Source organism: Phyllobates terribilis, unplaced genomic scaffold (assembly GCF_046119375.1).
Source record: "Phyllobates terribilis strain yellow unplaced genomic scaffold, ASM4611937v1 Scaffold_7__3_contigs__length_470593459, whole genome shotgun sequence".
NCBI lineage: Eukaryota > Metazoa > Chordata > Amphibia > Anura > Dendrobatidae > Phyllobates > Phyllobates terribilis.
The window spans coordinates 384,478,215-384,505,338 of record NW_027362767.1 but is presented as its reverse complement, the minus strand read 5'-3'; the positions used below and the strand labels follow the sequence as shown (position 1 = coordinate 384,505,338).

General features: G+C 50.3%; 1 protein-coding gene across 1 annotated transcript in view; it reads right to left on the bottom strand.

Annotated features, from left to right (window-relative positions):
• Window positions 1-27,124, bottom strand: part of KCNK6 (potassium two pore domain channel subfamily K member 6) — a 46,041-nt gene that overhangs the window by 15,301 nt on the left and 3,616 nt on the right. Inside the window, exon 2 of the mRNA XM_073641455.1 lies at window positions 26,639-26,955. Within this exon, the coding sequence (XP_073497556.1) occupies window positions 26,639-26,945 (307 nt within the window). The 5' untranslated portion in view covers window positions 26,946-26,955. The remainder of the gene's footprint in view (window positions 1-26,638; window positions 26,956-27,124) is intronic.

Here is a 27,124-nt window from a genome sequence, read left to right as displayed (position 1 = left end):
GCAGCCATACAGATTGCAGAATTCCTGGAAGACCTCCGCTTCAAAGGCAGGTCCCTGGTCCGTCAGCACTTGGTCCGGGTACCCGTGTGGACGGCAGAAGTGCTGCTGGAAGGCTCTAGCTGCTGTTTGAGCTGTTAAGTCCTTAACGGGGACGACAACCAAGAACCGGGAGTAATGATCCACAATGGTTAACGCGTAGACGTAGCCACTTCTGCTTGGGGTCAGTTTTACATGATCCAAGGCTACCAGTTCCAACGGCTGCTTGGTGACGATGGACTGAAGGGGGGTCTTCTGGCTGGCACGGTCCTTCCTTCTTAGGTTGCACGGGCCACAGTCTCTGCACCACCTCTCGATGGTTCCCCTCATGCCTACCCAGTGGAACCGCCCGCGCAGCAGGAACTCCAGCTTCTTCCATCCGAAGTGTCCAGCCCCGTCGTGGTATGCCTCCATCACCATGGCTGCGTCTCTTCGTGGCACCACTACTTGCCAGATTAGTTCATGCGTCCGGGAGTTAACCATTCTGCGGCACAACTTCCCCTTCTAAAGGAACAGTCGACTCTTCTCAGCCCACAGTTGTTTGGCTTCCTCCGGAGCGTCTGGGTCAAGGCGAGCCTCTGGCCGAGTCAGCATCTCCTTCACCAGTCGGACGGCAGGGTCACTGTCTTGCGTTTCCTCCCAGTTGTAGTGAGGCAAGGGGTTAAACGTAGCGGCTTGCTTACTCCTTACCCGATGGGAATACTGGATAGTCCCATGACGGTGGAACGCGGGGAGTTCGACTTCTTCCAGTCCCTCTGGATCTTCTCCTACGTCCGGTAGGTTTGGCATCCTGGACAGGGCGTCCGCGTTGGTATTGGAGCGTCCTGCCCGGTATTTGATTGTGAACTCGTAGTTGGACAGACGGGCCATCCATCTCTGCTCTAGGGCACCGAGTCTTGCCGTGTCCAGGTGTGTCAACGGGTTGTTATCCGTGTACACGGTGAACCGGGAAGAAGCGAGGTAGTGCTTAAAGCGTTCGGTGACTGCCCACACCACTGCCAGGAACTCTAGCTTAAATGAGCTGTAATTCTCAGGGTTTCTTTCGGTGGGTCGCAGTTTTCGACTGGCGTAAGCGATTACTCGTCCTTTCCCCTGCTGGATCTGGGACAGTACGGCTCCTAGCCCGATGTTACTTGCGTCGGTGTAGAGGATAAAGGGCTGGCTGTAATCAGGGTACGCCAGGATTTCATCCCCCGTGAGGGCCATCTTCAGCTGGCGGAAGGACTCTTCTTCTAACTTCTCCCATCTGAAGGGCGGCTTCTGGTTCTTGGCCTTCCGGGACTGGCCTATCAGGAGGTCCTGCATAGGAGCTGCCTTTTTGGTGAAACCGGGGATGAATCTGCGGTAATAGCCTACCAACCCGAGGAACTGCCGCACTTCCTTTACACTGGAGGGACTTGGCCATTCCTTAATTGCGGTGATCTTATCAGGGTCGGGAGCCACTCCGTCAGCGCTCACCACGTGTCCCAGGTACTGCACCTTTGGTTTTAGGAGGTGACACTTGGAGGGTTTTACCTTTAGGCCGTAGTTTGCCAGAGCTTCGAACACTTCCGCCAGGTGTTTCAGGTGGTCCTCATAAGTCTTGGAATATACGATGACATCGTCCAGGTACAACAGGACCGTCTCGAAGTTTCTGTGGCCCAGACAGCACTCCATTAATCGTTGAAAGGTTCCTGGTGCGTTACAGAGTCCGAACGGCATGCAGGTAAACTCGCTAAGTCCCATCGGGGTGGTGAATGCGGTCTTCTCCCGGTCCGCCTCTGCTACAGGAACCTGCCAGTACCCGCTAGTGAGATCCAAGGTAGAGAAGAAGTTAGCAGATCTTAAAGCAGCCAAAGACTCCTCTATCCTTGGTAAGGGGTACGCATCCTTGTGTGTGATACGGTTGATTTTCCGGTAATCTACACACATCCTCATGGTGTTGTCTTTCTTTTTGACTAAGACTAGTGGAGCTGCCCAGGGGCTACAGCTATCCCTGATCACCCCAGCCTCCTTCATGTCCCTAAGCATCCCCTTGGCGTGTTGGTAGTGTGCAGGGGGTACGGGTCGATACCTCTCTTTTATGGGAGGATGGTCTCCCGTGGGGATGTGGTGTTCTACCCCCTTGACTCGCCCGAAGTCTAACGGGTGTTTACTAAACACTCTCTCGTACTCTTGAACCACCCGATAGACTCCCTGTCTCTGGTGTGAGGGAGTGGAGTCAGTACCCAAATGTAGTTGCTGACACCAGTCCTCCATTGTTTCCTTAGAGCCGTTACCTTCCTCCGGGGAAGATGGAGGCAAGGGTTCTACGGACTGTATGGAATTTTGATTGATGGTATACAATTTGGTTAGCGTGGCATACCGGGGCAGGTACACTTCCCTCTTCCCGATATTTATTATGCGAACGGGCACCCTCCCATGGCGTACATTGACCACCCCCCGTGCTGTCAAAATGGTGGGCCTACTGTCTGAGTAAACTGGTTCTACCATTGCCTGGTAATCTCTACCTCTCAGACCAATAGCTGCCCGGCACCAAATCATCATTTCACTTTTTGGGGGCATGGCAATAGGAAAAGGGTCACACATTCTTACGCTACCAATCTCACCACCGGAGAGTTCTATCTGTTGCCGTCGCATCAGTGCCCGGATCTCTTTCTGGAGCACTCGCCGCTGGCCGGAGCTGGCGTTCTTGGCAACCTGCTGTAAAAGGAAAATCACCTCTGCAAGACAATTTTCAATTACATTAGTTCCTAGAGTTATCTTTGGGTGACTCTCGTGCTTGTCAATGTCTACAATGATCAGTCCCTGTGCCGCCAGTTCAACTCTACCGATTTTAATGGTCACCTCTTTAAATCCAATCTGTGGCACGGGCTGACCATTGCTGGCGATGATACTCAAATCGTCGTCAGGGTAGCGGGTGATATCCGAGTCATTCCAGTACTGCTTGAAGAGCACGTACGGGATAGTGGTAACCTGTGACCCGGTGTCCAGTAGGACACTCATAGGGATGCCATCCAGTACCACAGGCAAGACTGGACGTCCTCCCACATATTTGTCGCGCCAGTTCGATGGGCCTGATGATCTTTTTCCTGGGGTTTGGCCCTCTACCCTAGGTTGTGCCAGTTTAAAGGACAGTACCTTGCCATATGTCCGGGTTGATTGCAGCGGCGGCAGATGGGTTGTCCGTGTTCGTTGTATCGGTCGCTGGGTCTTCCTCTGGCCGGTGGGGTCCTCCTTGGTCGACGCCACGGGATGTCCTCCGGTCCGGATGCCAGCTGGATCTTCCCTGGAGTGGAAACCTGTAAAGACTGCACAGTTCGGGTTAGCGCGGCAACGCTTTTAGCTAGCTCTTGGACCTGATGGTGCAGGTCTGGAGCCGGGTCATTGTTCAAAGCCTGCGCATCAGCTCCCACAGGCCCTGCCGACAAGGGCGCCGCCTCCTGGTGGTAAGTGGTAGTGGGGCGTCTGTGGGTCACAACGCCACCTGGTGCCGGTTCTCGGAGCACCCGGATGGCTCTGTCCTTGAACTGTGCAAATCCCAGATGAGGGTCCTGTAAGGCCATTGCCCGCAACTGGGTTCGGTGGGCATTGCAATATAAACCCTCTATAAATTGTTCAGTCAACAGCCTGTCCTCGTCTCCCACGCCGTCAGGGTCGGTCTGCTTAATGGCTCTCAGGGCCTCTTGTAGGTTCAGGGCATAGTCCCTTATACTCTCGTGTGCTCGCTGCTTGCACCCGTAGAATCTAAGCTTGATCTCGGCTGAGGTGCGGGTATCAAAGGTGTCCCTCAGCCGGGTTAGTATCCCTGCAACAGTCCTCCCCCCAGGTGGCCAGGACTTTACCTCCCTTTGGGCTGCCCCGGTTAATTGGGCCACCAGGATGCTCACTTTTTGCTCTTCTGTGAGGGGATACACCTGGAAGAGGCTATCCAGCTTTTCTCTAAAGTCATGCAGGGTATGTGACTCCCCTGAGTACTGGGGTAGCCAGGCCGCTCCCGGGATATAGGGCATGGTGAAAGGCATGACTGCAGCAGCGGTGGCGCTGGCGGGGGTTGAGGCAGTGAAGCTCTCCTCCGTATCCGACATCTTCCTCCCCCCTAGTGGACCGTGGCCTGCCTTGCGATGATCCTCTTCCGTAGGCCGCGGCTCCGCAGTGGATCGTCAGGGTTGAGGACCTTCCGTCGCGCTCCTGTGACGTCGGCGTCTGCTGGGCTCCTTCCAGGACCTTACGCAACGTCCGGACGTGAGGCGGGTCTTCAGTTCTCGCGCGCTTTCGGAGTCCACGCCCCTCTTCTTCCCGCGCGGCGTCTTCAAGATGGCGTCCAACGGCGGGAAAACTCCACGGATGGCAGGAAGAAGGCAGAAGATGGCGCCGGATGGCGGGAAAACTTCGCGGATGGCGGGAAGAAGGTAGAAGATGGCGCCGGATGGCGGGAAACCTCCACGGATGGCGGGAATCTTCACCACTGGTAAGTTTGAACAGTCTTTTTCAGGCACGCAGTACCCGGTGGTTGCGGGCACGAGATCCTGCCGACTACGCCAAAAAGCTGACGCACCCCTGGGCCTGTGTCGCACAGCGTTGCGCATGCAGGAGCTTACCCGGAGCCGGATCTGTTGAGGGTTGTAGTCTCGTGGCGGTGACCCGGTCCGTGCCCAGGGAGTCAGACTAAGTGGCGTTGTATTAGCGGTAGATGTTGGACGACTACGCCACCCGTTGAATGCAGCGAAGGAGCTGCCGCTGCAGGGCAGACCGCTGAGGCCGGTGGTAGGATTGTGCAGCGTGATAGTATCACCCCCAACGGGAGGGGTATGGCCTCAGGGCAGCCGACGTGGATGATGGGGGTAGCAGGAATCACTCAGAGTCGATGCGGTGTAGTTCAGGGTCTTTACTGGTGATAAAGATAGACCCTCCCGGAGTACTGGCTAGCGATCGGGGCCTGGTCAGTCCTTGAGCAGATGGGATCTCCCCTGGCCAGGCAGAGTTGTAGGCCTCCCAAACTGACTGTACTCTTCTGGCTACCTTGCTAGAGGCGGGTATAAGTAGCCCACGTCCCTGAGTGTACCGTGTGGTGCTCACCCGTATGGCCGGTGACTCGGGGCCTTCTAGTGGCGTCCGCTCCACGACGGCGGTGCTGGTCCCACGCGTGTGACCGTGCCTTCGGGTTTCTTGGCCAGAGGACCTGAAATCCCCTGCCGGGCGGTTTCTGCTGCTGGGTAAAGATTAATCCCCACAGCCTCGGACTCCGGGTCCGGTGATAGCTTCTCAGTCAGGGCGAGCTCTGCAGCTGCCAGCCCCTGACTCCTTATAGCACTGCTCCCACAGAGCTCCTGATGTTCTTTTCCTATATCTGCTGCTCTTCTCTGTCTCTACTTCTTCTCTACACACTAACCCTGCCTCAGCCCTAGGTTTATATAGGGGAAGTTCTTCCCCTCCCAGGACTGGGCAGGAGGTGTGGCATGCATAGGATCCCTGACCAAGAGACCTCCCACCTGCTCTCAGACATAACATTGCTGTTACTGTGGAAACCAGACCCCTGGGGTGCCACACCAGGCAGAACATGAAAGGAGATACTCTCAGAATGCAGCATTCCCACCTGCAGAGTAATGGATTTGGTGATGAGTTGGATGGGGCGTGGTAAGAGACCCCCATCCACGGCAGCAACAGACAAGGGTACAGCCAGAGGTTTGGTGGAGATGCGGTATTTCTCTACCAGGGACTGTGAAATAAGATTCCCGGCTGCTCCAGAGTCAAGTTGGGCTAGTTCGAAATAACGGTTCTCCCCGCAGACGATTGAGACTGACAGCAGCAGAGATGGAGAGGATTTATTCTTGTCTAGGTCGACCTCTCTGAGCGAACCTAGACACAGGCGTTTCCCGACCTCTCCGGGCAGGCACGGATCCGGTGCTCCTTACTGCCACAGTCGAAGCAGCTCCCCTCGGCACGGCGTAAGTCCTGACGGGTTTTGACCATCTTGGTCTGGTCAACCTGCATAGGCACAGGAGAGTGTACCTGGGGAGAGACGGAGGGAGTGACGGGTTTCTGAAAAGTAGGAGCTAGACGTGGAAACCTCCTCTCACGGGTGACCTCTTTGGCACGCTCCTGGAACCGTAGGTCAATCCGGGTGGCAAGAGTTATTAGGTCATCGAGAGTGGTAGGAATGTCCCGACCGGCAAGTTCATCTTTAATACGGCCGGACAGACCCTCCCAGAAGACGGATACCAGAGCGTCGTTATCCCAGGCCAGCTCCGAGGCAAGGGTACGGAACCGTATGGCATATTGGCCCACGGTGAGACTTCCCTGACGGAGGCGTAGCAGAGATGATGCGGATGAGGTCTTCCGTCCGGGTTCGTCGAAGACTTTCTGGAAAGCCGTGAGAAAGGCAGGCAAGTCGGACACCAGGGGGTCTCCTCTCTCCCATAGAGGATTTAGCCAGGCCAGGGCCTCCCCGGTGAGATGGGACATGATGAAGGCAATTTTGGCCCGGTCGGAGTTAAACTGGTGGGACAATAGTTCAAAGTGCAGGGTGCACTGATTTATGAAGCCCCGAGCCTGGGCGGAGTCGCCTCCGAAGCGAGGAGGTGCAGAAAGCCGGGGTCCGGGGTAGGATACCATGGTATTAGTGGGCAGCGGAGCTGCCGGATTGCGAGTCATGGCACTGGCGGAGGTTGCTGGTGGAGCAGTCAGAGTGTCCAGGCGAGAATTGACATTCCGCAGGTGACCCAGGATGGACTCCTGTTGGGACCTCTGACGGGACACTTCATGACACAGGTCCGAGAGCGAGGGAGCTTGGGTGCCACCGGGTTCCATGGCCCGAGCAAACTGTAACGGGTCTGGGAGGCGGAACCTCTGAGCTACTATACAAGGGGGCGGTCCTTGTAAGGGAGCGGGTGGCGACCAGGCAGGCAGTCACAGCAGGTGACCGGGACAGTCTCTAGAAGAACGGGCAGGAGGTCACGGCAAGTGACCGGGGCAGTCTCTGGATGAACGGGCAGATGGTCACGGCAAGTGACCGGGGCAGTCTCTGGGTGAACGGGCAGATGGTCACGGCAAGTGACCGGGGCAGTCTCTGGGTGAACGGGCAGATGGTCACGGCAAGTGACCGGGGCAGTCTCTGGGTGAACGGGCAGATGGTCACGGCAAGTGACCGGGGCAGTCTCTGGGTGAACGGGCAGATGGTCACGGCAAGTGACCGGGGCAGTCTCTGGGTAAAGGGTTGGTACGACCTGTGGCGGCTGATGGTAGACGTGAACTCTCAGGTGAGCAGGCGAGAGTCTCTGGATAAACGGGTGGTCACAGCATGTGACGGCGGAGCCTCCAGGAAGACCAACAGACAGGCGGCAGATGAGCGCTCCCAGGTGAGCGGCAGAAGTCTCTGGACAGGCGGGTGGTCACAGCACGTGACGGCAGAGCCTCCAGGTAGGCTAGCAGACAGGCAGCAGATGAGCGCTCCCAGGTGAGCGGGCAGGAGTCACTGGACAGGCAGGTGGTCACAGCACGTGACGGCAGAGCCTCCAGGTAGGCTAGCAGACAGGTAGCAGATGTGCGCTCCCAGGTGAGCGGGCAAGCTGGTCCATAGACAGACTGACAAGAGTTGGAAGGCAGACCGTTGGACCTCAGGCAAGCAGGCAGGTAGTTGATGTGCGCTCCCAGGTGAGCGGGCAAGCTGGTCCTTAGACAGACTGACAGAAGTAGTAAGGCAGACCGTCGGACCTCAGGCTAGCAGGCAGGTAGCAGAATATCAGGCAGGAATGAGACAGCAAGCTGGCAGGAATCTGGCAGGTATCTGGCAGGTAACTGGCAACGGGACCTGAGGGCTGAAGCAGAGTAGTGAACAGTGCAACAACATTGCTCGGGCACCTCCATTTTGGAGGAGGTGCCTTATATATGGTGAAGTCCTCCGGCCATTGGCCGGGGACTCCTTAGGACGGCGCGCGCGGCCCCTTTTAAGAGGGAGGGAGAGTGCGCGCGCGCCCTAAGCACAGTGGCCAGGAAGGAGCGCGCGCTGCCAGCAGAGCGGGAGGAGGACGCCGGGCACGGAGCAGAGAGGTGAGGGGAACAGCGTCCCTGCCTAGCAGAGGGCAGGGACGCCGGCGCTACAGTCTGCAAGCTACCCATTATAATCTCTGTGCAGGAAAGTCCACAACAGGAGAATGAAAAAACTGCAGGATGTCCTGATATATCCTGATTATTATGACGCGCCCCCTGGGACATATTCCTTTTTGAGGGGAATACCCGGCACCGGATCAGATGGGGGGTTGTAGTCTCCGAGCGGCTGTGACCCGGCCCCGTGCCCAGGGCGTCAAGCTCAGTGTTATGTGGCAGCTTTACAGATGTTACTAAAGTTCTTTTGTGTCGACTACGCCACCCGTTGTGATGCGGTCACTGTGGCCGCCGCTGCAGCAGGGTCCGCTGAGGCTGATGGTGGATGCGCAGCTTGGTGGGATAACCCCCAACGGGAGGGGTATAGCCTCAGAGGGGACAGGCGCAGAGGATGGGGGTTGTGGTGGTGCGGTGCAGCCGGCAATGAAGACAGACTCGGGTTATGCAGTTAAGGGTGTTTACTTACTGCAGATGTTGTACTGGTCACTCCAGCTGCTAGTGACCACCCGAGCCGTGCTGCATCCACCAGGTCCTGGATCCAGCCAACCCCCAAACAAGTCCGGAGCGTGGCCCTGAGCTCTCCCTCTGTCCTTTCTTCAGCCGTCCCCACCAGGGATTCACCTAGGTCCAGCTCCCTCGGGCCTTCTTTTGGGACACCCTTGGCCCTGGGTTCCCTGACCCTTCATGTGGTTTGCCTTCAGGGTGAATGTGGTGGGTGACCGTGGCAAAAGCTGCCCACGATCTCCGGTCTCTGGCTGGGGATTGTTTTGCCCCCACCAGCTTGGGTTCCGGTACCCTGATGCTGACTCCTCACCCGGTGTTCTAATTTGGGTTCTTGGGTCCCTTCAGTCTTCCCCCTCTGGGTCTTTCTCTGCTCCACTCTCTCTCTCTCCAGGGCTGCTGTTTCCTTCTCTCTGCTGACTTGTTCTCTGCATCAGACAGGCTCCTCTCCAACTGACTGACTCTCTGCTTCTGACCCTGATTCTAGTTGGTGCCCTCCTTATATATCCCTCTATGTGTGAGCTCAGGTGACCAGCACCCAATGAGCTCCTATCACTACCCAGACTGCTCCCCCTATCTGCCCCTACACTACATGGGATGTACCACCCCCCTCCCACTCCAGCCAGGAACAGGCTCGGTTGTACCTGCACATTTCTAAGTGGGAGTACCGTCGGCCTGCTCCTCTGAAATGGGATGTATGTAGTGCATGCAGTCTATCTGAGCTCAGTTCCACACTCCATCCTTACCCGGGAGTGGAATATCACACCTCTGGGTTGAGGTGCAATACCCCTGTAGCAGCCGAATCCTCAGGGTGCTACATTCCCCCCTGGTAAATCACAGCACGTCCTCGGGCTGTAAGACATAAATAACACCAAAAACATACAAAATTTTCATATAAACATATAAAACATATAAACATTATATATATATAAAACTTTTTTATATAAACATTCTCGTAGACTTCTCTTGTCTCTGGTTCCTCCTCCGGACACTGTGCAACGTGTGTCCGGGAAAAGTGCGACAGTCTCTTAGAAAAACTGATTTTCTATAAAACCGGTAGGGGGCGCTTTAGGAAGCGCAACTATTTACAGGGGAAAGTTGGCCGCTCTCAGTCCTCGGCCAGGTAGAGGAAAGGGAATGGCTGCTCACAGTCCTCAGCCTGTAGGATGAAGGGGTTAACGGGTAAACAGTTCACTGGTCCCAACGGGGACTATTTTAGCAGTAACGGTTCACTGTGCCCCGACAGGCAACTATATACAGTCTCTACTCCCGTCCTCAACGACGGCTCCCTCCTGCTCTTTCTTGATATGATGTTTCTTCAGACCCGTCCGGGTCCTCTGGCTCCTCCTCCCCGTACCGCAACTCTTCCTCCGTCAAGCGGTGTACGTGGAGGGCGTAAGGTCCTTTGGCACACTTGTGCCGGGTGAAGGTGACCTCGTCTCCGACGTAGAGGTCACGGCCTTTGTGACCTTCCGGCAGGTGGGACTCGACGTCTCTGCGAGTCACAAAAACGTCACCGCGGTTGTTACGGTCCCGAATAAAGCCCCACCCATGCTGCGGGTTGAACTTTATCACCGTCCCGATGGTGCGGGGACAGTGCGCTGCACGGGGGTTCCTCCTAGTCCGGCTCTTCTGCTCCGCGCTCCGGATTTGGGCCTGTTGTTCTCTGACCCGCCTCTCCTCCTGTTCTCTCTTAAACTCTGCTAGCTGCTGACGACAACACTCAGTACGCGCAGCGGCGACTGCCCGAGTTTCTCCGGTGAACCCCATCAAATCTTCTCCCGTGGGGTCCCACACGAATTGGGCTTCTTCTAAAGGAGGCGAGACCCGAGTCACGGGCTTCGGAGCCGGGATCAGGGGCTCACACAAGGGCCCTAGTCTCTGTTGCCGCCCCAGCTCATGGTATCCTTCGGGCCAGATGAAGGGCCGCCCGTCCGGCCATGTGAGCTGGCTGAAGAGGTCCTCCCCCAGGTGTGGCACCCTTGGTATTGCGGGCGCGGGCGCGGTGGTGGTGGCGCCCGGGTTGCCCAGGCCTTGCGGCCAGGCCTGGGGCACCTGGAAGGTGAAGGGCACCGTTAGGACGGCGGCGCCCTGGGCTACCTGGCCTTGCGGCCAGGCCGGAGGCTCCGCGGAGGTAGGGGGCGCTGTTGGTGGTGCGGCGCCCGGGGGTACTAGGCCTTGCGACCAGGCCGGAGGCTCTTCCTGCTTGGTCACGCTCCGGGTCGGTGCGTGTGACGTCACAGGGGTCGCGGCGGCGGCTTCCGGTCGGGGCCTAGTCCATGGCGGTGACCTGGCGGCTACGGGCACAGCAGGGGGACTTTCGGGCTCTGCGACGGGGAGCTGGGGCAGGTAAGCGGTGTCACGGCTTGGGGTATAGGCGTCCCCTTTACCTGCCTCCATGCGTTCGGCTCCCTCCTCGGCGCCGTCTCCGGCCTTGGGTCCTCCCGTGCCATCCTCAGAGGCGGTCTGCTTCCTCTTCCAGGGTAGCGTGCTCCGTTGACTGGTCTCTGCTTGCTGGGTCATCTCCCGGCTCCACTCCGCCAGTATCTCACGCTGTACCCGGGCCATCCTCCGTGCGAGGCCCTCCAGGGCAGTTTGTGCACACTCCCGGTCTCGGGGGAGCTGCGCTAAGATCTCCGCTAGACCTAGCGGGGTTGTGGACTCTAGCAGGCTCCTGACCATCGGGTCGGTGCTGCTCTGCTCTTCTTCCGGCAGGCTCCTGGCCAGCGGGCCGGTGCTGCTCTGCCCTCCTTCCTCGGTCTCTAGCAGACTCCTGGCCAGCGGGCCGGTGCTGTTCTGCTTTCTCTCCATCTCCGGGTGAGCTCCTCCGCTACTCCTCGTTAGACCTCTTGCCTCCGGGTGCGCTCGCTCCAGACTGCTCCAGGCGACACCCATCTTCGTTCTCTTCTTTCGTCTCCTCCCCCTTCGAGGGCGGTCCCGGGGCAACTCGGTGACTGTCAGTTCCAGGGGTAGTTCTTTCACGCTGACAGACACCTCCAGCATCACAGTCTCTGTTGGTGGGGGCGGTTTCCACTTTTGGCGCCATTTTCTGTCCTGGCCCACGATGGGAGGTGGCCTCTTGCCCTTCTTTGGCACGCCCATAATGGCGTCCGCTGCTCTTCCAAGGCGGGAAATCTGCGGTTTTGGCGGGAAGCGTCGCCCAGTGGCGGGAAACTCTGCAGATGGCGGGAACAAGTTGGAAATGGCGGACAATCGGCGGGAAACGACTGGTGATGGAGTCCGATGGCGTGGACCCTCCGGAACCGGCAGGAGACTTCTTTCTGAGGTAAACTTGCACTTTTCTTCAGGCACGCAGTACCCGGGTGTTGCGGGCACGTAATCCTGCCGACTACGCCAAAGTTGACGCGCCCCCTGGGACATATTCCTTTTTGAGGGGAATACCCGGCACCGGATCAGATGGGGGGTTGTAGTCTCTGAGCGGCTGTGACCCGGCCCCGTGCCCAGGGCGTCAAGCTCAGTGTTATGTGGCAGCTTTACAGATGTTACTAAAGTTCTTTTGTGTCGACTACGCCACCCGTTGTGATGCGGTCACTGTGGCCGCCGCTGCAGCAGGGTCCGCTGAGGCTGATGGTGGATGCGCAGCTTGGTGGGATAACCCCCAACGGGAGGGGTATAGCCTCAGAGGGGACAGGCGCAGAGGATGGGGGTTGTGGTGGTGCGGTGCAGCCGGCAATGAAGACAGACTCGGGTTATGCAGTTAAGGGTGTTTACTTACTGCAGATGTTGTACTGGTCACTCCAGCTGCTAGTGACCACCCGAGCCGTGCTGCGTCCACCAGGTCCTGGATCCAGCCAACCCCCAAACAAGTCCGGAGCGTGGCCCTGAGCTCTCCCTCTGTCCTTTCTTCAGCCGTCCCCACCAGGGATTCACCTAGGTCCAGCTCCCTTGGGCCTTCTTTTGGGACACCCTTGGCCCTGGGTTCCCTGACCCTTCATGTGGTTTGCCTTCAGGGTGAATGTGGTGGGTGACCGTGGCAAAAGCTGCCCACGATCTCCGGTCTCTGGCTGGGGATTGTTTTGCCCCCACCAGCTTGGGTTCCGGTACCCTGATGCTGACTCCTCACCCGGTGTTCTAATTTGGGTTCTTGGGTCCCTTCAGTCTTCCCCCTCTGGGTCTTTCTCTGCTCCACTCTCTCTCTCTCCAGGGCTGCTGTTTCCTTCTCTCTGCTGACTTGTTCTCTGCATCAGACAGGCTCCTCTCCAACTGACTGACTCTCTGCTTCTGACCCTGATTCTAGTTGGTGCCCTCCTTATATATCCCTCTATGTGTGAGCTCAGGTGACCAGCACCCAATGAGCTCCTATCACTACCCAGACTGCTCCCCCTATCTGCCCCTACACTACATGGGATGTACCACCCCCCTCCCACTCCAGCCAGGAACAGACTCGGTTGTACCTGCACATTTCTAAGTGGGAGTACCGTCGGCCTGCTCCTCTGAAATGGGATGTATGTAGTGCATGCAGTCTATCTGAGCTCAGTTCCACACTCCATCCTTACCCGGGAGTGGAATATCACACCTCTGGGTTGAGGTGCAATACCCCTGTAGCAGCCGAATCCTCAGGGTGCTACAATTATGTCCCCAGAGCAGGACTAGCTGGCAGCTGTGAATCAGCCCATCTCAAATATTAGTCCAGGGTGTGATCAAACAGTGGCGTCACAACTAGATAGATTGCACATAAAAGGCAAGCTGAAAGGTGCGTTCACACTTGATGACCTGTGACCATTAAACGACAGGCGATCGGGTACATTCACATTTGTTTCATAGACTGTTTAGACAGGCCGGTCGCTCTTCCATACACATAAAATTAATATTAATACCAATAGTATATACAGCTCTCAGTAAAAATGAGTACACCCCAACAGATTTGGCAGAAAACATTTTTGTTTCTTTTCCAGAGTTAACAAATGTGGGCCGCTGATTGCAAACAAGATTTGTTACTTTGCACACCCCAAAAAAAGTAATTTTCCTAACAAATTAATTTAACCCCTTAAGCCCCGGGGGTGGTTTGCACGTTAATGACCGGGCCAATTTTTACAATTCTGACTACTGTCACTTTATGAGGTAATTACTCTGGAACGCTTCAACGGATCCCCCTGATTCTGAGACTGTTTTTTCGTGACATATTGTACTTCATGATTGTGGAAAAATTTCTTTGATATCACTTGCGTTTATTTGTGAAAAAAACGGAAATTTGGCGAAAATTTTGAAAATTTTGCAATTTTCAGAATTTGAATTTTTAAGCCCTGAAATCAGAGCGATATATCACACAAAAGAGTTAATAAATAACATTTCCCACATGTCTACTTTACATCAGCACAATTTTGGAACCAAAATTTTTTTTTGTTAGGGAGCTATAAGGGTTAAAAGTTGACCAGCGATTTCTCATTTTTCCAACAAAATTTACAAAACCATTTTTTTAGGGACCACATCACATTTGAAGTCACTTTGAGAGGTCTGTATGACAGAAAATACCCAAAAGTGACACCATTCTAAAAACTGCACCCCTCAAGGTGCTCAAAACCACATTCAAGAACTTTATTAACCCTTCAGGTGCTTCACAGGAATTTTTTGAATGTGGAAGAAAAAAATGAACATTTAACTTTTTTCACAAAAATGTTACTTTAGACCCAATTTTTTTTATTTTCACAGGGGTAACAAGAAAAAATGGACCCCAAAATTTGTTGTGCAATTTTCCCTGGGCACGCAGATACCCAATATTTGGGGAAAAAACACTGTTTAGGCGCACGGCAGGGCTCGGAAGGGAAGGAGCGCCATTTGACTTTTTGATTGTAAAATTTGCTTGAATAATTAGCGGACGCCATGTTGTGTTTGGAGAGCCCATGTGTGCCCAAACTTTGGAGCTCCCCCACAAGTGACCCCATTTTGGAAACTAGACCCCCCAAGGCACCTATCTAGATTCATAGTGAGCACTTGGAACCCCAGGTGCTTCACAAATTGATTCATAAAAATGAAAAAGTGTTTTTTTTTTCACTTTTTCATTTTTACGAATCAATTTGTGAAGCACCTGGGGGTTCCAAGTGCTCACTATGCATCTAGATAGGTGCCTTGGGGGGTCTAGTTTCCAAAATGGGGTCACTTGTGGGGGAGCTCCAAAGTTTGGGCACAGAGGGGCTCTCCAAACGCAATGTGGTGTCCGCTAACAATTTGAGCCGATTTTCCATTCAATTTGTTAGCGGATACCATGTTGCATTTAGAGAGTCCCTGTGTGCCCAAACATTGGAGCTCCCCCACAAGTGACCCCATTTTGGAAACTAGACCCCCCAAGGCACCTATCTAGATGCATAGTGAGCACTTGGAACCCCAGGTGCTTCACAAATTGATTCATAAAAATGAAAAAGTGTTTTTTTTTTCACTTTTTCATTTTTACGAATCAATTTGTGAAGCACCTGGGGGTTCCAAGTGCTCACTATGCATCTAGATAGGTGCCTTGGGGGGTCTAGTTTCCAAAATGGGGTCACTTGTGGGGGAGCTCCAATGTTTGGGCACACAGGGGCTCTCCAAACGCAACATGGCGTCCGCTAACAATTTGAGCCGATTTTCCATTCAATTTGTTAGCGGACACCATGTCGCGTTTGGAGAGCCCGTGATGTGCCTAAACAGTGGAGCTCCCCCACAAGTGTCCCCATTTTGGAAACTATACCCCTCAAGGATTTTATTAAGGTGTATAGTGAACATTTTGAACCCAGAGGTACGGCACATTATTTGTTTACATTAGGTCATCATATTGAATAAGTTGTCATTATTCTTGAGCGCAAGTGCTCGCTACTTGAGTTTGCATCGGGTACTCAGGTATGCACCATGTACAGCGTGTGCTCGAGTGACATGCTCGAGTCCCTGCTCCGCATGTTTCACGGTTATTAGACACCCAAAAAAAAACATGCGGGGATCGCTCATGCATGGCAGGCAATCCCCGTAAAGTTTTTTGGCCGCGAAGCATATGGGGCAGAGACTCGAGCATGTCACTCAAATACCCACGATACTCAATGCATACCAGAGCACCCGATGCAAACTCAAGTAGCGAGCACTTGCTCTCAACACTAGTCGCCATATCGTCATCTTTTTTTCTTACTTTTGAAAAAAATCCCAGCCCCAGCACAACCCTAGCCCCAGCACAACCCTAGCCCCAGCACAACCCTAGCCCCAGCACAACCCTAGCCCCAAACCCAGCCCTAACCCTAGCCCAATCCTAACCCAAGAGTTTATTTTTGACGCCGTTCCTTGTGCGGTATAAGTGATTAGACGACTTTATTCTTCGGGTCGGTGTGATTACAGCAATGCCAGAATCATATGGGGTTTTTATGACTGACAGCTGTCACACACTAAAAGACGCATTTTTTGTAAAATCTAATTTTTGCATCGCCATATTTTGAGAGCTATAATTTTTCAAGATTTTGGCAGACAGTCATGTGACGGCTCGTTTTTTGCGGGATGACTTGACATTGTTATTGGTGCCATTTTCAGGCACGTGACATTTTTTGATCGCTTTCTATTCCGATTTTTGGGAGGCAGAATAAACAAAAACCAACAATTCAGGAATTTTTTTTTTTTTTTTATTCTGTTCCGCGTGTGGTAAAATTGATGAGGTAGCTTTATTCTTCGGGTCAGTACGTTTACAGCGGTACCACATTTGTATCATTTTTCTATGTTTTGGCGCTTATACACAATAAAAGCTATTTTATAGAAAAAAATATTTTTTAGTATCGCTTTATTCTGAGAGCTATAACTTTTTTATTTTTCGGCTGATGGAGCTGTATGGTGGCTTGTTTTTTGCGGGACGAGATGATGTTTTCAGCGGTATCATTTTTATTTATATGCGTCATTTTGATCGCGTGTTATTCCACTTTTTGTTTGGCGGTATGGTGATAAAGCATTGTTTTTTGCTTTGTTTTTTTTTTTTTTTTTTTTACCGTGTTCACTGAAGGGGTTAACTAGTGGGACAGTTTTATAGGTCAGGTTGTTCCGGACGCGGCGATACCAAATATGTGTACTTTTATTGTTTTTTTTTAATTTTTTTTATAATAATATTTATTGATGGGTACATTATATTTTTATTTTTGGTGTATTATTTTTTTTATTTTTTTATAATATTTTTGCACTTTTTTTTTTTTTTTTTTTCCACTTTCACACAGTTTATACACTTTATTACTTTGTCCCACTCTGGGACTTTCACTTTTTTTTTTCTGATCGCCTGCATGGCACAGGAATGGAGCACCATCCCTATGCCATGAAGGCTGTCAGAAGTGCACAGTGTGAAGATTGCTTGGAGATGCACTGCGCATGTCCAAGCAATCTTCCTGCTCTCTGGTGACCCGGATGTTGTCATGACGACATCGGGTCGTCATGGCAACACCCGGGAAGCCTTTGCAGACTGCGCTGGAAGCCGGAAGAGGAGGTGAGTATCGCTGATCACCTCCCCTTGCCCCCGCAATGCCGCGATCGACTTCGATCGCAGCATCGCGGGGGTTAATGTGCTGGGAGCGGTGCAGGACCGCTCCCTGCACATAGTACCGGGTGTCAGCTGTGACAATCAGCTGACACCCGGCGGCGATCGCGCCCGCACAGCCTGTGTGCGCGCGCGATCGCCATGACGTACTAATACGGGTCTGGGTATTAAGTCCCAGGGCACAGACGCGTATTAGTACGTCAGATGTCAGTAAGGGGTTAAAGACCATGTAACAAAAATGAATACACCCCAATGAAAGTCTAAAGGTTTAGACTACAAAATTTTACTTAACAAGAATTCAACAGGTAAGTCTAATTATTAATTATGCAGGTGTCCAGGTGTCGAAATCTTGGAAATTGTTCTTGTGTTCAGTGAAATATTGATTAAAAATCTTACTTTTCAAAGTGGGTGTACTCATTTATGCTAAGAACTGTAGTTGTTCTCGGCAGCACATACTGATTACACAGGACGATGTGTTGCCGAGAACCATGATTTTTAACCCCTTAAGGACCCTGGATTTTCCATTTTTGCATTTTCGTTTTTTGCTCCCCTTGTTCCCAGAGCCATAGCGTTATTATTTTTTGGTTAATATGGCCGTGTGAGGGCTTATTTTTTGCGGGACTAGTTGTAATTTTGAACGACATTACTGTTTTTACCATATCGTGTACGGGAAAACGGGAAAAAAAATTCCAAGTGCGGTGAAATTGCAAAAAAAGTGCAATACCACAGATGTTTTTTTTTTATTTTTTTTACCACGTTCACTGAATGCTAAAACTGACCTGCCATTATTATTCTCCAGGTCATTACGAGTTCGTAGACACTGAACATGTATAGGTTCTTTTTTATTTAAGTGGTGAAAAAAAAATCCAAAGTTTGCTAAAAAAAAAATAAATGGCGCCATTTTCCAAGACCCGTAGCGTCTCCATTTTTCGGGATCTGGGGCTGGGTGAGGGCTTATTTTTTGCGCGCCAAGCTGAAGTTTTTATTGATACCATTTTGGGGTAGATCTGATGTGTTGATTGCCTGTTATTGCATTTTATTGCAATGTTGCGGAGACCAAAAAACGTAATTCTGGCGTTTAGAATTTTTTTCTCGTTACGCCGTTTACCGATCAGATTCTTCTTTTATATTGATAGATCGGGCGATTCTGAACGTAGCGATTCCAAATATGTGTATGTGGGTTTTTTTTAATTATTTTATTTTGAATGAGGCGAAAGGGGGGTGATTTAAACTTTTATATTTTTTTAATTTGTCTAATATTTTTAAAAACATTTTTTTACACTTTTTGCTTGCTTCTATAGTCTCCATAGGAGACTAGAAGCAGCAACTGTCCGATCGCCTCTGCTACATAGAGATGATCAGCAGATCACCTCTGTGTAGCAGAAATGCTCCTGTGCTATGAGCGCCGACCACTAGGTGGCGCTCATAGCGATCAGTACATGACAACCACTGGGGTCTGCTGCAGACCCAGGGTTGTCATGCCCACCCATCAGTGACCCGTGATCACGTGAAGGGGTCACCGATGGGCGGGGTAAGTGACGCGCTTCCGGCGCGTTGCTGTTAAATGCCGCTGTCAATCTCTGACAGCGGCATTTAACATGTTAACAGCTGCGGGTGGATCGCGATTCCACCCGCGGCTGTTGCGGGCAGATGTCAGCTGTAAGAATCAGCTGACATGTGCCCAGTTCAGTGCGGGCTCAGCGCCGGAGCCCGCACTGAACAGGGGGTGACAGCCTTGTGCCTACTATTACTAGCATTTTCTTTTTCCTGTGGTTTTTTTTTTTGGAGGGGGGGGGGGTGTTTTCTGGGTTGTTTTTTTTCCCAGTTTTCTCCTCCCTTTCTTTTCTCTTCTCCTGTGTATCCATAGGGTTAATAATTAAGCACATCTGTGATTTGCCTATTCCACATCTACTTTCTATGCTATATATTTCCATAGCTCCTGCATGTTAGTTCTCATGATTAATAGCTCGTGTAGTTCGAAACGCGTCAACCATTGCGCTCACATGTTTTTAACTTTTACTTTTTCATGTTTTAATCTACAAATATGTGATACATTAATGAATTTTGCGGTTGCTGGATTTTCCACTTTTTTTCACAGGTGTTTAGTCTGTTTGTTGGGAGATTGGCAGCCTGTACAGACAGGCAGATTGATGGGAAATGGCTCATTCAGAACGCACCATCACTTACTGTCAGTTACCCATCTAGTATGTGCTAAGGGGAATCTGTCACCAGATTTTTGCCACCTCATCTGAGAGCAGCATAATGAAGAGACAGAGACCCCGATTCCAGCCATGTGTCACTTACTGGGTTTCTAGCTGTGCTTTTGATTAAAAAAAAAATCAGTTTTATCAGCATTAACAGATTATCACAAGAGGACTAGTAGACCTGCAGCCATGTAGTCCTCCATATTCATAAGTGCTGTATAACCCCGCCCTCACCACTGATTGGCAGCTTTCTGCCTATGCACAGCGTACACAAATCTGCCAATCAGTGATGTGGGCAGGGTTGTACAGAGTTCAGCATTCAGAGAACTGCTAGATCTCCAGCAGAACAAAACTGCAGTAAGCAGCCCAGTAAGTGATATATTGCTAGAATGAGGGTCTCTGCCTCTACATCATGCTGCTCTGCCGCCGATATTGGTAGGATCAGGGGGGGTAGCGGGTCTGGCAACGGCTCTCTCATAGAGAACTCAAGAGCGCTTGGCAGAGCCAACCATACCTGTGCATGGTGGAGTCCAAAGAGATTGCGGTTAGCCAAATTATTGCTCAGTTGACAGCTCTGCGTAGGCTTTAGGAACCAAAGGGGCACTTTCTGAAATCTTGAATTGGACACCAAGACCTACTGTCTACTGACAAGTTTTGAATCTCCTGAGCACGCCGATACCCCATGTGTGGAGGAAAACTACTGTTTGGGCGCACAGCAGGGCTCGGAAGGGAAGGAGCACCGCTTGACTTTTTGAACACAAAATTGTCTGGAATCGAGAGTGGACGCCATGTTGCGTTTAGTGAGCCCCTGATGAGCCTAAATAATAATGTGAGAACCCAGCCTTAGGCTACGTGAGATGTTACTGGGTCGGTTTGCAGCACAGATGGGTGCAGGAGCTATCTGACAAAAAAAAGCAGTGTCTTGGTAGCAAAACGGATGAGACTAGCACATGCTGCAATTTTTTGATGGTCCATATGGAAAACGTCTCATATGCACTAAACTGACTTTCATTTGTCCATGTTCACACAGGCCATCAAAAAAGTCGCAGCATGCACTCGTCTGAATAGCTGACAGCTGATACCCACTGGGATGAGCGCACAAAGCTGCACACGGATCCAGCCACATCCACAGTTTGCAGACATTAGAGATAATTGCTTTCATTCATCACATGCAGGCAGGTGTGTGTACTCTGATATTCGTGTCTGTAGGGTGGGTGCATTTTCCACTCTTGTGCAGCATATGCTTTGCAGAGTTCATCTCTTCCGTATCCTGTCTACATTCTCAGATGGTTTATAGTGAAACCCAGTAAATGCCACCACCAGCTGGGAATAACAGTAAATGGCTGCTGTGCAGTGGAAGAGCTCAGAGAAATTGATAAACCACCTTTTACAGAGTTACTGAACGTGAGGAGGATGTGGCACATGTACTATCATAGATAAGACAGTGGGGCAACCTCCGGCTTCCTCATTGTACATATACGAGGCGGCAGAACTTGGTTCCTAATGTGACAACCTCAACTGTTGTCTTCCCTTGAAATAATTTACATGAAGCCCTGCCCCATGTACACATACACGCGGGCAGAGGCTGACATAGCCGCGCTGTGATGGTATACACCCCAGGCTTACGCTGAAAGATTATCGTGAAACAAGTGTTTCTAAATTTCACCATAATCCGGCAGTGTAAAACAGGCTGCCAATCATCCAATGAGTGATCAAAACGCTTGTTCGTCGGGTGAAATGATTTTTAAGCGTGCTTAAAAATCATAGTTCTTGACAGCACATCGTCCTGTGTAAACAAGATTAGTGCTGCCGAGAATAATGGCAGCTTGTGTGCACTGAATGATCGATTACAGATCGTTCTTTGCGCCTCGTTTTGCGCGGTCTGCCTGTGTAAACAAGCTTTTAAAGAAACGTTCAGTTGCAAACATGACTGAATGACAGAATGTCATAAAGAACTAATTTTGCCACGTTAGAACTTTTTATACAACTTGTACATTCAACAACCTTTCCTTGAAAAGAGATTTCTAAGATCATTCATCCATTGCCCGGTGTAACTGAACATATATATGGTCAGGGTGAACGGCTGTAATGGGAATTAGTTGTACCAAATGGAGGAGTTGGTCCAACTCGATTCATCTTTGGTCCTTTAGATGTCAAGCGACCAACTTTAGGTCAACAAACGTTCTTAGTTGTCCGAAAGATGGATTGGGCTTGTCTGATCTTTTCATACGACTATCATCAATGACGTAATGTGTATGTGCTGATCGTTCAGAAAGCGATAATCCATCCCAACAATAATTTGATCTTTGTTTGCTATACATAAAAAATGTATGGCTTCATCTGAAAGATATTTGTACTTGGACATGTGTATGGTGTGGTCGTGCAAACCAAGATGACGATTGTCATCTCATGCGTATGGAGGCTTTCAGATAGCTGTCAGCTAAATGCCCCTTCAGCTGACATCTATTCCTCCTCACCCCCAGTCACATATACACTTGGCCGAGCATGCATGAGTTCTCAATGGGAAGAGGAGAATAAGTCACTGCCAGGCTCATTTGGCGGAGGCTTATCTTCCATGAGAACACACTGAAATCTAAAGATCTGTGAGTGAAGAGTTGGGATACCTCCATTCCCATGGTCTTGACAAAATATGCATGTTTGGCCAATGCTCATGTGTAAAATCCCTCCAGTAATCAGTCAATCATATGTACTAATTTTGGTACGTGCATGGGTAATTGTTGGACCTATACCATTACCAAATCCCTCAATAAGGAACGACAGACACACCGATAGATAGAGAAGGCACAGCTCATGGTTTCGACACTCCATATTAGAGTAAAATCAGCAAAAAACGGATGGAACGGAGATGAGTTGGCAGCAAATTCAGTTTTCATATTCTTACAATGGATTGGTCTCATGGTGTTATCAAGGTGAGGGGCATTATTTTTATTATTATGGGTCCTCGTTGCAGTATGTAGATGTGGAGATTGCAGGTCCTAACATTCTAGAGGTAAACAGCTTGCTCATTACATGGGCTTATAGTGAGCTGCGCTGACCCTCCTGTCCTCACCACTATGTAATATGTTTACTAGCCGAGCGAGCTGCTGACCCATGATCGGGCCCGGAGCCAAGACACACAGATGCACTTCATCTATGTAGGGGCCCTGCAATAGTAGGTGCACAGTCAAGGCTTTCTGTGATCCCAGTGACGCGGAAATCGGAGAAAGCCAAGCTGACGGACATACTGTACACTAACTATTTGTGTCATTGACTAGTAAATACCAGCTCTCAAACACAAAAATATAATCCATTCCCTAGAAATCAAAGGTTGTTTTCAGGCTGATGATCTCAGTGCAAAACCTGTAACCAGGCTCCTCAACCATTCACAACCATGTATACAACTCATACACGGTATAAGAACTACTCGGACCCTCGGCTCAGGTCCAAATGTAGCCTCAGTATCCCATATAATTACATATGAGCACAAAACCAATGGAATATTAGAAACAGACAATGGTAGGGTCTAGAATCTAGATGGACCTACTAAAGTAAAGGCCCCCATTAAACTAACATCAGCCAAGCCTCCTGATATCGACGGGTTGAACCGACAGTCTAATGCGTATGTGGGACCCCAACAGATGATGCCGGGAAGAGAAGGATCTGTCATCTCCGATGTCAGACTGCCAATACTTTTGTTCTCGGCAAGATAAACCGCCACCAGAGAACACAGGAGCACTCGGCAGAGCAGGCGTGTATGGGAGAGCTGCCAGTAAGACACCTATCCAAAATGTTCGGGGGACTTTAGGCTGGCTGTACACATTCAACAGCTGTCAGTTATTCACTGATAGCGGTCTCTAGTGATCTCCTAATATGGAGTACAGAAGTGAACACAGTGTCTTACATTGTATAGGACCTGTAAATGGCATTACACGCTGTCCCTCATTCAATTGTATGTGAGAAGGCATTCAGCAGTCTATCGGCCAGGTCAATATTCAGCGGTCCATCGGCCAGGTCAACATTCAGCGGTTCATCGCCCAGGTCAATATTTAGCGGTCCATTCGCCAGGTCAATATTCAGCGGTCCATCGGCCAGGACAATATTCAGCGGTCCATTGGAAAGGTCAATATTCAGTGGACCATTGGAAAGGTCAATATTCAGCGGTCCATTCACCAGGTCAATATTCAGTGGTCCATGGGCCAGGTCAGTATTCAGCGGTCCATCGGCCAGGTCAATATTCAGCGGTCCATCGGCCAGGTCAGTATTCAGCGGTCCATCGGCCAGGTCAATATTCAGCGGTCCATGGGCCAGGTCAGTATTCAGCGGTCCATCGGCCAGGTCAACATTCAGCGGTTCATCGCCCAGGTCAATATTTAGCGGTCCATCCGCCAGGTGAATATTCAGCGGTCCATCGGCCAGGACAATATTCAGCGGTCCATTGGAAAGGTCAATATTCAGTGGTCCATTGGAAAGGTCAATATTCAGCGGTCCATTGGCCAGGTCAATATTCAGCGGTCCATTCGCATGATCAGTATTTAGAGGTCCATCGGCCAGGTCAATATTTAGCGGCTGATTGATGGGAGTCCTTCAAACCGCCTCCTAACTGCCGACATAGTTGGCTCCATTTTTGATTAGCCAGCCTGGTGTGATGGACATCAGGCTGGCTAATCAAATGAGGAGAAGAGGATACCAGCAGGCGGGTGGTTCATAGGGCTCCAGTCTAATTTGGAGTCCTAAGACCTTTCCCAAAAACAAGAGATAAAACTGTGCATATATCTTTACTTATTCCGTGACGTCTTGTAACCCGAAGAAAGATCTCGATTCCTCATTCCTTTCCTCTTATTAGATTCATGATTCCTAAACCACAAACCATATGAATCAGAGTCTGGCTGCTTATTTTAGCCGTATACATATTACTCTGAAATGCTGAAGCATTTGAAAAAAAAACATCATTTGAAAAGTTGGCTGGGGACCACACGTCTTGGATAACTAATCCAAGACCGGCCCCTGGCGGATTCTTCCCACCCTGCTCTCCTGGTCTTCCCTGTACACATAGAGAGAGGCCTAGGGCGGGGAGAAGCCACCAGGGGCCACCCGTGGACTAGTCATCGAAGACGCATGGCCCCTGGGCCGGCTTTTCAAAGTATATCATCTCTGAAATGCCGCCGCGTTTCAGAGAACATAGACGGTGGCGATAACACATCTGGTGTTCGGTTCATTCTGCCCGTGATTCCAGCAGCGTGAATCTCATGACAGTTCCCTTTACAAGTATTGTCCACCCCTGAAAATTTTTTTCAAACAGCATCCTGTGATATATAATAAACCACTCTACAGTCACACTCATAGGCAGGAGACCACTTTTTCCTATTGTGTCGTCACAGTCTTATCTGTGCTTCTATTATCTTTTTGTTTTGATCCCATTGTTTGCATGCAAATGCACAAATGGATCAGCCATTAAAAATCCGACCTGCCCAACCCTTCTCTTCCCCGATGTCATATATTGGGGGAAAAGTCAGGAGACCCCCCTACACATCAGACTGTCGCCCGATCCCGGTGATATCTGAGGGCTCAGCCGCCTTAGGTCTATGGTGTATGGCCACCTTTAGACATGGCATTCTCCTCGTACTATTAGCTTTTTACCTGTTGCTGATATTACAAGATTATTTACAGGCGTTGAGTATTTCTGTTTAAACAAAGCCTTTTTCTAATACCCCGGAGGGAAATGCATGGGATTATGGAGTCTTATATATTTCTTGTTTACTTTTCTTTGCCAAGTGAAACCGGAGAGCTGGAGTTACGGCACGTCTCTGGCAATGATCTGCTCAGTGTCAGGGAAAAAAAGACAAAATATTATCTAGGAGCTACGGACTTTCCAAAGTTTCCTTTTGTACTCTGGTAATAAAGATTAGGGAGAACCTCCAGGGTATTTGCATACGCAAGTAAACTCCCATAAATACCTACAGTATCAGCAAAGAGCATAGACAATGCTTTTCTTATTTGGTAGGGCACAATCCAAAAACAAGCCCCTAACAATGAGCTCTAATCTGCACACCCAGACATCAAATCAACGTATAATGTACGGATTCTGCCCGCAGAAAAAAACATTCTTTTACAGCCACTTTCCACTTTAGCTACTTGATGGGGATATGAATGAGGGAATAATAACGTTGAGCAAAAAAGATTTGCAGAACCAGATCTCTCTGGACCTCCTATCTGCCGGCATCTCCGTGGTCTCTCCTAACTACCGTAGTAGGTCTGGTGCCAAGTCATGCTTGAGAAGAGGCACCAGGAATGCCGGTAGTAAGAGGTCCTCAGGGATCTGGCCCGCGGCCATAGACTACCGACGTGGTCACTGGTGAAGGGTCAAATCTTTTCGCTCAACTCTTAGAACTTAAAATATATATATATTTTAATCCAGATAAAAGCTTATTCACCTTAGATGGCGGTGCTTATACAGCTGACAGCTATCTGCGCCATACACATGCACACTCGATTTGGCAGAGAGCACATGTGCTTTCAAATAAGAGTCAAATAAGTCATAGTTGGACACAGTGCCGGACAGGGTTGTCAGAGGCCCATCAGTAACATTGATTCTTGGGGCCCACTGTTCAGCTACATGCAAAAATTACCTGATCCTAGACAGAAATGAACTTTTCCTTCTACATAATATTAATTAGGCTAGCTTGTTTAATGAATACTTTTTTCTGCAAATTGTGAATCAAGTGTAATAGCACTTCTCATTAGCACTCCTTCACAGGGGCCTACCGGAGGATTTTCCTGTCCTCCGGTAGGCCAGTCCAAGCCTGGTCGGACATTCTCTGGCATCGGCTCATCTCCCAGAAAAGCAAAAAGAATTGGGCATTGAAATTTTACATACTTGGTTCTACTCGCTTTCAAGATCATTTCTCAGGGAAGAGACGGGAAGCCCCTTTACACATTACATGGTTGTCCAGTCCTGCCAAAATCTTGCCATACACTTTAAATAACTTTTCACCAACAGCTGTTCTTCCTGAGTACCTCCCCCCATACACATGCATGTGTTATTAATTGGAAAAGGTGAATCAGGTGCTACCAGAAAAAAAAGAAGTTCCCCAACATCTTTGTTGGGAAATAGTCGGGACACCCACATACACATTAATATGGTTGGCCAGTCCCACTCAAATTAGCACATTAAATGCATAAGTTAATCTTAACTTGAGATGTTCCACTATACAACGCTGGGTTTGTTGTCCACCTCCTTTCGGATATTGTTTCATCACAAAAAAATTACCATTCCTCTGTCAAACTGCATTTCTTGTTAAAAAAATAAAATATTATAAACTCTTGTACTCACCAACAGTGGTCACCAAAGTGCTGGAGAAGAAGAGGGACGACGCAAAGTCCCAACTGCTATCATTAGATGCATTATATAACACCGAGACACCAAATTTATTTGCGCTGATCACTTTCTCCAGAAAGGCCTCCAAGCCACTCTCGTTCACACACGGACTGTTATGGAGAAACGTCTGCTTTAGCTGTTTCAGCTCCTTGCGCAAATTTGCCTCATATGGAGATTCTATAGTGGAGACCACCAATGCGCCCAGGAAGAGATAGGCTATGTAGCCAATTAATAGCAGCGTAAGCACCAGCCAGGACCTCATGTCAGAAGAGCTGGAAAAGAAAAGAGAAAACAGTTTATGGTGGTTATTGATTTTGGAAATTATGCTGGGTTTGATAATCAGTAAAATGAAAGGTTATATAGAATACGTTTTATGCTATCCTAGACAAGTAGGACATATCCGACCTCAAGAAATTAATGTATGGTATTGTAAGGCCGATC